The 11,277-nt window shown below is 50.6% G+C and overlaps 1 protein-coding gene across 1 annotated transcript; it reads left to right on the top strand.

Annotated features, from left to right (window-relative positions):
* The first annotated feature begins 1,506 nt into the window (after positions 1–1,506).
* gpr155b (G protein-coupled receptor 155b) lies at positions 1,507–10,089 on the top strand. The gene is made up of 19 exons (XM_030106279.1): positions 1,507–1,610; positions 1,993–2,213; positions 2,489–2,636; positions 2,723–2,852; positions 2,932–3,263; positions 5,738–5,805; positions 5,895–6,066; positions 6,139–6,294; positions 6,373–6,456; positions 6,820–6,931; positions 7,013–7,097; positions 7,207–7,294; positions 7,380–7,611; positions 7,744–7,821; positions 7,906–8,066; positions 8,235–8,330; positions 8,397–8,461; positions 8,535–8,672; positions 10,000–10,089. Exons 2-19 carry the CDS (start codon positions 2,056–2,058, stop codon positions 10,046–10,048), a joined length of 2,352 nt encoding a protein of 783 aa, XP_029962139.1. The 5' UTR covers positions 1,507–1,610; positions 1,993–2,055; the 3' UTR covers positions 10,049–10,089.
* Positions 10,090–11,277: the final 1,188 nt, after the last annotated feature.

Here is an 11,277-nt window from a genome sequence, read left to right as displayed (position 1 = left end):
GACATGAATATGTTTTAAATCTTGAATTAAAAGTTTTGAGAGATTTATTTTTTGGGACGTTGGGAAGCAGTGAGTTTGACAGCGGAGTGTCGTCCACACAGCAGTGAAACTGAATATTAATATCTGCTGGAAATCTGGGAAAGCTAGAGGAGAAAGAGGAAGAGAATGTGGGCCGAGGACAGAGCCGTGGGGGACGCCGGAGGATGGGATGGATTTTAACTGGATGAACTGACCTTCAGTAATACAGCATCATCAAATGTGAGCATTTTCCACAGAACGACATGCCAGATGATGAAATTATACTTGGAAACATTGAGTTTATTCTTTATAAATGACAAAACTTTTAACTTTCCAATGATATTCTAGCTGTGTGAACGTTGTGATAAGCTGCCATATTGCGGCAAAATGCTGCAGATTTAAAATGTGTTAAAACTATTTTAAAATGATCTCAGGCCTTTTGTTGATCTAGTTGTTTCTGTTGTTTCAGCACTTTCCATTGTAAATTCACATTTCAAGAGGATTTATTATGTTGTTCTTTGGTTATGCTAACCCTGTGAATGAAACCCAATCATCAAATCATCTGATGACCTGATTTAAACTATTCATTTGATATGTGATCATGTGTTTATTATCAACATAAAAAAAATATATAAAATAAATTAAACATGTAACCAAAACAAGGAAGGAAATGAAAGACAGCAAATGAAGAAAAGAAGTATTTGAAAACTTGATCTTGACTTGACTGTGATCACCAACTTTGTTTCTTGCATTTTTCAAGCCAGTAGAAAAAAAAAGAAAATGAAAAATTATACAATAGAATACAAAAAAACTTTATCAATTCCAGAGGAGAGATCTATTAATGGGCCACTCCACAAAGAATAGAATAATAAATAGAGCACAATGAATACATGAAAAGAAAAACATAATGCTTTATGATGAACAGGATAAAAAAAAGAGTGAAGCTTGAGAAAAATGTATTTAAAAAATTGCACGAAAACTAGACAAAATGAAATATTAAAATGTTGAAAAAAATAGAGAAAGACAAACTGAAGCTTATAAAATTAATATGTAAGTTTAGAGTATAAATAAAAGTAGGAGAACAAATTTGGTAAAATAAAGCTGTGCAGTATGGTCTTCCTTTTATATAAATCAAGAAAACATATGAGAGATTTCTCTAAATCTTTTTTCCCAGATAAGATACGAAAAGGTGAATTTGATAAGTTAACATTATTTTACTTAAACGAAATATCTGATTAAACATGTATTTGTTGATTTCCAAGCCTTCTAGCAGAGTAAACCATAAAAAACTGATTCCACTCTGTCGTAGTGATTTAAAATGATCTTTTTTAGAGAACGAATTTGATACGTTGATATTTATTTCGAGTATAATTGTTATTATTCCATCAGATCCCCTCCTGATGTTATGATACAGCATGTTTTTCATCCAATCACATTTCGAATTGGATGAAGCTCTGAGCGCTGATTGGCTGCCTCGCCTGTCAATCACATCTGAGGGCGTCGCTGCCGTGCAGCTGTGAGACTGCGGCGTAAACAGCCACGAAAACTCAACATTTATCGGCTCTTTTTCCGGATAAATATGATCCTATAAGGTAGGCAGCCTTTCAATTTAACTCCCCGGCGAGTCGTTCTGTGTGTTAGCATCACCGTGGGTGTGTTAGATAGAGGTCACCGCGCCCCGGGCTCTGTTATTGAGTTGCATTCATGCTAGCGGTGCTCGCCGTTAGCTCCTCAACTCACCGCGTTTCCTCCACTTTAATGTGTTTAAAGATCGTAGAAATCAGCTGTTTATCAGGGAGTTCATGCGGCTGACGCGCGCAAACAGCTGTGCAGGTGCTTCTTCCGTGATATCGAGCCGCAAATCAGGGTCTGTTCTGTGTCATGATGGATGAATCTTTAATTAAAGAGAGATTGGAGCGCAGTTTGTTGTTATTCTGCTGGAAATCACATCGTGTCTCTTTGCTCTCTTCTCAGTGTCCCCTGTGTCTGTCTCCATCCGTCCATCCGTCCTCCCTGCAGGCCCTCCTCCTCTGCACCATGGAGACGGTCAGCAGCTTCGTGCTGATCCACGGGAAGAACATCTCCCACGGGCCCCCGGCCGGCTCCCCGGCGGGGCCCCACATGTCCATCGATAAGCTGTTCCCGGCCCTGCTGGAGTGCTTCGGCATCATCCTGTGTGGATACATCGCTGGCAGGTGCGGCTCACCTGTCCTCCTCCTCCTCCCTCTCTCTTGTAGTTCTGGGGACCAGACAGCGGTTGGTCAGTGGATATTCCATGTACATGGTGTTTTTCCACCATTGGAGTAGCTCACAAAGCGCTTTACAGGGTCGAAGTGATCCATGTAATCCCAGCCTCACCCGGACCGGCACCACAGCTGTTTATGGTCGAATGAATCTCAGGAATCTCAGTTTCCCACGTGCCCCTGTCTTACATCCTGACGTGTTTCAGTCCGGCTGCTTCCCCCTGCAGGGCGGACATCATCACGGAGAGCCAGGCCAAGGGTTTGGGGAACTTCGTGTCCAAGTTCGCTCTTCCGGCGCTGCTCTTCAAGAACATGGTGCTGCTGGACTTCGAGAACGTGAAGTGGGTGTTCCTCTGGAGCATCCTCATCGCCAAGGTGCCGATCCGAGCGGGATCTCAGAACAGATGGATGAGTTGGTAAATTGGTGTGAGTGAACTCACTAACCCCTCCCCCCCCCGCAGGTGGCCGTGTTCGTGGTGGTCTGCGTGGTCACGCTGGGCGTCATTCTCCCTAAAAGCAGATACAGCAAGGCCGGTCTGTACGCCATCTTCGCCACCCAGAGCAACGACTTCGCCCTGGGATACCCCATCGGTAACGTCCGCACTCAGAGGAGGATGAAACATAAACCGGAGCTTTCGGTGAGTCTTTTTTGTCTCCGTCTGTCCTGCAGTGGACGCCCTGTACAGGAACACGTACCCGGAGTACCTGCAGTACGTCTACCTGGTGGCGCCGGTCTCCCTCATGCTGCTGAACCCCATCGGCTTCGCGCTGTGCGAGGTGCAGCGCTGGAAGGACCGGGGCGACGCGCAGCACAGCACGCTGGGCATCCTGGGCGTGGTCGTCCTGCAGGTGATGAAGAACCCCATCGTCTTCATGGTGGTGGTGGGCATCGTGTCGCACTTCGCCCTGGAGCAGCAGATCCCCGCCGTGCTGTCCGAGTTCATCGACGGCCTGGCCAACTCGTTCGGAGGCGCGGCCCTGTTCTACCTCGGCCTCACCATGGTGAGGCTCCACATTCTGCTTTTTTCTGAAGGAAGTTAAGATTCTTACAGCATCTGAAAAATTCGATTTACAAGAACTATATACCTCCAAAGGAACAGCAGTAAAGAATAGATTTGGGACGATGTGCTTCTGTCCTGATTCAATTTTTAAAGATTTTTTGGCTGCTGAGTTGATTTAAAATGCGATTCTTCAATTCTGATGATTTTTTTCTGGGTTTTTTTGAGTTGGCTTTAACGCCAGACCATGAGAAAAAGTCTAATGGTGATAACTAGAAACTATAGTTGGAGCTATGTTTCCTCAAGTGCCCGTCACATCTGAGTCTCATTTTCTTTTACCTTTGAACTTTCGTTTCAGAAGCTTTGACTGTGTAGAAAATGCAAAAATAACACCTTAAAAATGTAGTTTTCTTTAAAGCCAGTCATCTCATCCTCATGTCTTCTTAAAGCTCGTGTCCGGAGTTTCCATTGTTTCCAATGTATGTTTCATTTTTCAACAGAGCTTAAAGGTGCATTAAGGAGTTTTACAACCTTAAAAATACTTATTTTCCACCATAAATATGTTACACATCTTTAATGATGTGTACAATGTGCCCTGACATATTCATTACAAGTACCTCTAACAGCGCTAAATTGTCACTTGAAAGTCGCAGTGCCGGTCCGGCACCAGAGTTTTTTTGGGGAGAATTTGAAAGGAATGATGTAATGCACGCTCTTTCTGGTTAAGTGTCATTTTGTCCACCATTACTCCGCCAGATGCTTAGTGAGCAACAACTGAGCAGGAGCTTCCAGAAAGTCAGAACAGACTGGCTTCTAGCACTGCCACAGCTCCACACAGACTCCACCAGGCAGAAGAAACTGACATCTTACTTGAGCGCTACTAAACGAGCGAGGAAGGAGTTCCTGTCTTCCGTGCACACGAGCCACAGGCACAAGTTTTTCACTAAGCTGCATTACGCCCAAGGCCTGCAGGGGGCGCTGTTTCGGATAAAACGTGCAAACTCCTTAATGCACCTTTAAATGTGTCAGTCTGGTTCGATACTATAATATAATATCAGCATAAAGCAATATAAACATTTATTTATGAGCCCCGCCTTCGTCTCATAGACCCCCATGTTATCCGAAAAAGCGCCGGTCAGCTTCAGCCAATAGATTTCGAGCTTCCACCTTGTTGTGATGTCAATCAACGCCAGAGAGCACGGCCACTCGCCCAGCAGAGGAGAGTTAGCTACACAGCAGCTGCCGCGCTCACCTCGGATATATCCACTGTCTGCTGAACATCCACCGTGAACAGATCAACATGGAGGATGCTGTAGGACTCAGAGGCTCTCATTTTCACTCCACGGGTAATGAGCGTGCACAATCAAAGGGGAGTGGCTTGGTCGCTCACTAAAGCAGAGGGAGGGCAGAACCTCGAGACGTTTTCCCACTGCAAGTAAAGAATCAAAGAGATGAATCAATGAAGAAAAATTTTCTTCAGAAGAGCAAAACTGATGGATTTTCCCTTGCAACACCATGTTAGCCTGTACTCCACTGAAAGCTAGCGCTGCGCCGCGGAGTGAAGAACGACCCTGTTCTAGTCAGGACGCGATTCAGTGCGCTGCGAGTCGATTCTCTCTGCTTACTGCGGCCGACAAGCGAGGAAGTGGAGGAAGAGCCGGAAAAACATGCAGTTTTAAAACAACCTCGGCTGCTTGATTCACTGTTAAAACCAGGGCCGGGTCTACGCGGGGGCGAGAGGGGGCCTGGCCCCCGCAAATAAATGTCGTGCCCCCTCAAACGAAATCCCCCAAAATATATTAGCACGAGCATTCACCGCACCATTCTCGCTCCGACGCTACATGCGGACCCCCCCCCCCACCCGCCCCCACCCCATTGAACGCACATTTGTGCCCCCCAATACACTTGATATGCCCCCCTGAGACTGATGTCGGGCGACGGGTCTGGTTAAAACACTGACTCCAGTGAACAGTGAACATTTTATTACATTGAACCTATTTTTGTACCTGATTTTAACAGTTTTGTTCTTTTCAAGCTTTTTTGTTGACAGTTTTGAAATTTTAGGTGTTTTATCCATTTGACCTCTTTTTAAACAGTTTTCTACGCTTTTTTCTGCCATGTTTCATTTTCTTATGTTAGAAATTGGAGACAAATCAAGTTTTTTAAGCTTTTCTGTCATTTTTTTCTCCATTTCTTGTGGTTTTTGCCATTTTTTCCAATTTTACTGGAACTTTTTTTTGCATCCCTTTTGAACCAAGAGTGACAAATCATATAATTCAAAAATAAGTTGAATGTTTATTCAGGTATGTCGTGGTGAAGGCTTCATGGAGCCGCTACAGAGGGACTGAAGAGCCACATGTGGCTCCAGAGCCGCAGGTTGAACACCCCTGCTCTCAAGTGTCCGGGCAGCGACACGGAACCGGAGAACCCCGGTTGCTGGGTCCTGGTCGGTCTCACTTCTTGGCGCTTCTCCTTCAGGTGGGCCAGATGGGGAAACTGACCCGCGACACCGGCGTGGCCTTGATTTTACTCATCACCGCCAAACTGTGAGTGGAAACCGCTTCGTCTCAGCCGTCTCAGAGCTCTGGGGGATTTTCAGAGTAAAAGCGCGTCGGTTTGCTCCGTCTCTTGGCAGCCTGCTGATGCCGGTGGTGTGTAAGACGATGGTGAACGTCCTGGACGTGGGCGTCAACAGCACCAACACCAACCACAGCAGCCTGTCCAACTTCGCCTTCCTGTACGGCGTGTTCCCCACGGCGCCCAGCGTGGCCATCTACGCCGCCCACTACGCCATGGAGCTGGAGGTGGTGAGTGTCTGACTCCGAGCCCCGCCCCCTCGCTGGATCGCGCCGCCGTCCGCTGACCCGGTCGTCCTGCAGGTGGCGGCGGGGATGGTGATCAGCACGCTGCTGTCGGCGCCCATCATGTACGTCTCCGCCTGGCTGCTGACCATCCCCCAGATGGACCCCACCCCCCTGCTGACGGAGCTGGAGAACGTCAGCTTCAACATCAGCATCGTCAGCCTGGTGGCGCTGGTGAGTGGGGGGGGGGTGGAGGAGGGGCTGGAGTTAATCCCCACGGCAGTCCAGGTGAACCCGGCCGCTCTCTCTCAGGTGTGGACCGTCGCCGTGACGATCCTCGGCAGGAAATGCAGCAGTCTTCCTCACGTCTTCGTCCTGAACCTCTTCGTGGCTCAGGTCGGTGTGAAAACTCTTCCCATCTCCTCCCTCCATTCTTCCCTCTATTCTTCACCTGTATCCATCTTCTGGATAATGATGATAATATTTATTATCCTAGCATTCCTTATTTTTTTTTATCCCGCTCAGCACACTTCTCATATCTTTTATTCAACAACATTTCTCATGTCCTTAATTTTACTCTTTTGGCTGAACTCTTTGTGTGTGTGTGTATTTATGCATATATGAGTTTGTGTATATGGGCATGTATATATATATATATATATATATTTGCTATCTGATGATGTTGTAACAGCAGAATTTCCCAGTCTGGGATTAATACAGTAACACTCTACTCCACTGATGGGCCGCCTCCCTCCGCAGCTCCTCGTCTGCGTCGGGATGATCTCCTGGAACGTTTCCACCAACCTGCTGGCCAAAACGCTGTCCTTCACCGTCCTGTACGGCTCGCTGTACAGCACCTACATCTGGACCGGTACGGCTCGGTTCGGTTCGGTTCTTCAGAGCTCTGAGCTGAGCGTTCTGTCCTCAGCGGTTCCCCTCTCTGCGTTCCCAGGGTTGATCCCGCTGTGCCTGGCTCTGACCAGCAGAGACGACCTGCTGAGGCTCAGGGCAGAGGTCTTCTTGGTTCTGGGTTGGGGGTGAGTCGGCCAAAAGGTCCCGTTCTGCGTCATTGAGTAAATTAATGATTGTCGTCAGACTCACGAGCATGAGGCGTGTGTGTGTTTGTGTGTTCTGGTGTGTGTGCAGCGTTCCCTTCCTGATGGTGGGAGGTCTGCTGATATCGGGCGAACGGACCGACACCATGGACTCGGCCTTCTTCTACGGCAGGATGCAGGTCGCTGCTCGGCCACGTCTCGCCGATGCCTGTATCATCTGTGTCTTTATGGCCAACTTGCGTTAAATCCTCCGTCTCGCCGCAGATAATCAGCAGCGCGGCGGTGCTGGCGGTCAGCCTGCTGCTGGGCGCCGTCTCCCTGATGGGCCTGAGCCAGGGCGAGGCGGATCAGAGTGGCTACCAGGCCCTGAGCCGGGCGGCGGTGACGGGGCTGGGCGACGAGCCGAGGCCCCCCGCTGGTCTGGAGGAGCCGCAGCAGCAGCAGGCGGACATGGCGGACTTGGCGGCCCTCTCCCCGTCCGGCAGCATCAACTCAGGTGGTCTGAGGGTCGGGGTTCAGAGGGTCGGGGTTCAGAGGGTCGGGGTTCAGAGGGTCGGGGTTCAGAGGGTTCGGGTCAGGCGCTGTCTCCCCTGCTGTGCTGACGGCTCTGTGTGGCGTCGCTCTGCAGACCTCCACGGCTTCTCTCCGCTCCAGACCATCCCCGACATCATGGCGAGCACGCAGCGGGAGCACCGGCCCGGCGCAGGTCGCAGACCGCCGCACCCGCAGCCCCGTTTGAACGCTGGAGAACGTCTGTCTGGAGGGTGTCCTCTCTGTGTTCCCCATCCAGGCCACAGCGGGGCGCCGCCGTCCGAGGGCCGGCCGCAGAGCTCCTCCCCCTCCTCGGAGCAGCCCCTCAACCTGCCCCCGCCCGGACCCCCGCCCCCCGAGGAGAACCGCACGATCCGATACGTCCTGCTGTGCCTGCTGCTCATCGTCAGCCTGCTGGCGGTAACGGACGGCTGCTCCTTCCAGAGTGGCGAGAATAGATGTTATTGATCGGCCAACGAGCTCCTTGAAATACTTGATATCTGAAAGTTTAAAAGAAAAATCTCTGCGTTTTGTCGGATGAAGGATGAAGACTCCCGCTGACCGACGGTCGTCTTCTCTCCTTTCCAGAACCTGTCCAGCTGCCTGTGGTGGCTCTTCAACAAGGACCCGGGAAGACTCTACCTGGAGCTGCAGTTCTTCTGCGCCGTGGCGAACTATGGACAGGTAGCCGCTCGCCTCCCGGATGATCTCGGTCACCGTGGTGTTTCTCACGGCTCCCGTGTTTCCCAGGGTTTCTTGTCCTTCGGGGTCTTCGGCCTGGACCGACACCTCGTCGTCTACCCGTTCAAGAAGAGGTGAGTTGAGCCTTTTCCCGGCTGTCTTCATCCCACCGGGTGGAGTAAATGAAACCCGCCTCGCCTCCTGCAGGCTCCTGGGTCTGCTGCAGGGCCGCCACGGCGAGGATCTGAGTCCCGCGGGGGGGCCCGAGGAGGTCCGGCTCACCTGCACGCAGTTCGTCCGCTACCACAAGGAGCAGTGTGTCCAGGACATCGTGCACACGCGCAGGTGAGAGATCAAAATGAAAAAGGCCCAAGGCGGGAGCCCTGAGGAACCCCACAGGCCCTTTTCAGATGCTCACACTCAGAACGACCCGTCGAACCTGAGCCGCTCCCGTCCAGCTAGTCGGGTTCAAACCAGATTAATGCAGCGGCTGAGGTTCCGTCCAGCGGCGCGTTGTAGAAGTCATCATCTGATTATCTATCTGCAGACCTCAGAACCCGGTTCTGCTCCACATGATAAAGATATCAATCCATAAATGCCACAAATAAAGTGAAATCAGCAGGTATGATGAGCTGAGATATGTAATTTATACAGTGAAAATAGTAATTTATTTAGTGAAATAAGCCAGTATAATCTTCTATAAGGAGTTGCTGATTATTGAAATGTAATGTTTTACTTTCACTTCATTTTTCCTTCAAATAATTTTAAGCTTGATGATTTTTTCCCCTTTATTTTGGTATTTTGGTCTGAATCTTTTCTTTTCATTCCGTCTGGTTATTAACCGTCTCTCTGAACGCCGCTCTGCTGCCGTTCTCTGCGACATCGCCAATAAAACGCTGCATGTCGAATTTATGTCAGAAGAGAATTGATTTTTCTTTGCCTCTTTTCCAACGCTCCACACAAACGATGCCCTGGTGCTGCTTTTTAAAAGGACTAACTGTTCGCTGCTTGCTAAAGCCTCATTTATTCTCCAATTTTCCAAATAAATTGTGATTGAAATCTCTTCTTATTTCTGTCTAATCCAATTCTGTGTTTTCTCGTCTTGTATCTGATATAAGACGAGAAAATACTGTCAAATGAAGCTTTATTTTACCGAGTTCGCTGCAGGAACCAACCGGAAGGCTCCGCCTGAGGCAGGTTCACTTTTCCTTGTAGAAGAAAAACTAAAACTAGGATTTGTTTCAACAGGGAACAAATAAATGAACTGGATTAGAAATTGAACTTCACATAAAGGAAATCTGCACCGACCGTCTCGCCACTCTGAGTTTTGCATCCCTGAGTTCTGTAGAGCGACGGACTGAGCTCGCCGTGTTCCGCCGCTCGGCTGACAGGTGACAAGGCGTGAAAGTGGCAGAGCCGTTTGGCGGTAGTTGGTTTAGGTTTCTGGTAGTTGGTTTCCCGGTAGCTGTTTCCAGTAGTAGTTGTTTCCCGGGAACTGTGTAGTTGTTTCCTGGTCGCTGTTTCTGGCCGTTGTTTTCCGGTAGTTGTTTTCTGCATGACCGCCCCTCTTCTTTTGCCTTCCTTCTCTTCATTAATCTGCTTCTCGCTTCCTCTCTTCTTTCCCGCTGCTTTTCCTCCACCTGTGCTCTGCTTTCGGGACGCCGCCCCCTAGTGGCTCGGGGGAAAGTGTGAACGCTCCGACAGGTGAATCCTTCCTCTGATAGCGACAGGTGTGACGGAGGAGTGGAGGAGGAGGAGGAGGAGGAGGAGGAGGGGGTGGGTGGAGCTCTGCGGCGCCCCCCTCCCTGCTGGCCGCACACAGATCAGGATCTTCAGGGACGACTTGACCTGAACCGCGACCCGTCTCACCCCGAGCGCAGCCCGCCCCCTCCCATCCAGTCTGGCCCCGCCCATCCGCCCCCTCCCGCCGCCCCCCAGCAGCTGGCGTTTCGAGGCGGCGACCTGGTGGCCTGGCTGGTGGAGCGGGGCCTGTGCTCCGGGCGAGACGGCGCCCTGGTCTACGGCCTCCGGCTGCAGCGGGGCGGAGTCATACAGCGCCTGGAGGGCGGGGGGCCGGGCTTCGGGGACGAGCCCGCCCTGCTGTACTGCTTCACAGAAGACGGCGCCGTGCGGACGTAGGCGTGACAGTGCCTTGGTGGGTGGAGGTCGGGTGGGCGGGGCCGCTGGATTCACTGCATGCTTCCCTCAGATGAGCCAATTCAGACTCACCTGATACAAACACAAAAAATAAAGGACTGACACTGGAACAGTGATGATCCGGTTCAAACCGGATCAGGACACGTGGGATCCACGTTTCAATGTTTGACATTTCCCCTGAAGACGTTCTGGATTACCTTCACCGGTGGATTACTGGCTGAAAGCCCTGCTTGTCTTTCATCGTTGCGTTACGTTTCCCGGGCCGGGTTTTCTCTCGGCCCGTTACTTTTTTGCACGCCAGATCTTCCGATCAGTGGAAGTACCACTCACTTGCACGACGGCGGATTTCCGCTCGCCGCCGACCGACGGACGTCCTCCATCGTCTGTGGACGCTCCTCTCCTGGAGACGCTGTCCATGCTGATGTCCTCTCACTGCAGGATGGGTGGATTCCAGAGTGTTGGCCGTGCAGGAAACACACCCGTCACTCAACACGAACACACACCGACACCACACTCCTGACTCGGCTTGTGTCCGGTCAGCTCGCCGTCTCCTGTCCACAGCGCTGACCGGCGGTCCTCGGCGGTCCCGACGCTGCTGGTTGAAGTTTACAGTGTGTTGAAGTTGGACGTCTGGAGATATTTGCACAAAATGCCTCCAGACCGGTGGAGTCGGCAACTTTCACTGTGTGTGGAAGGTTCAGTGTTTCGTTGAGTCGCACTTAATGAGTAAGGTGTGTGTCTCCACGTTTCTGTCCCCACCCGAGTACCATGTGACTTATTTCTCAGCCACTGT

The sequence above is a fragment of the Salarias fasciatus genome, chromosome 13, assembly GCF_902148845.1.
Source record: "Salarias fasciatus chromosome 13, fSalaFa1.1, whole genome shotgun sequence".
Classification (NCBI taxonomy): domain Eukaryota; kingdom Metazoa; phylum Chordata; class Actinopteri; order Blenniiformes; family Blenniidae; genus Salarias; species Salarias fasciatus.
Note: the sequence above shows the minus strand (reverse complement) of the source record. Positions and strands in the feature narration are given on the sequence as shown.

What these genes read in the sequence shown, in the direction of transcription:
- gpr155b (XM_030106279.1), top strand. Translation starts at nt 2,056, where the DNA reads ATGGAGACGGTCAGCAGCTTCGTGCTGATCCACGGGAAGAACATCTCC. An exon ending in ACGCCATGGAGCTGGAGGTG is followed by an intron (nt 6,067 to 6,138) that starts GTGAGTGTCTGA and finishes GTCGTCCTGCAG; the next exon opens with GTGGCGGCGGGGATGGTGAT. An exon ending in GTCTACCCGTTCAAGAAGAG is followed by an intron (nt 8,462 to 8,534) that starts GTGAGTTGAGCC and finishes CGCCTCCTGCAG; the next exon opens with GCTCCTGGGTCTGCTGCAGG.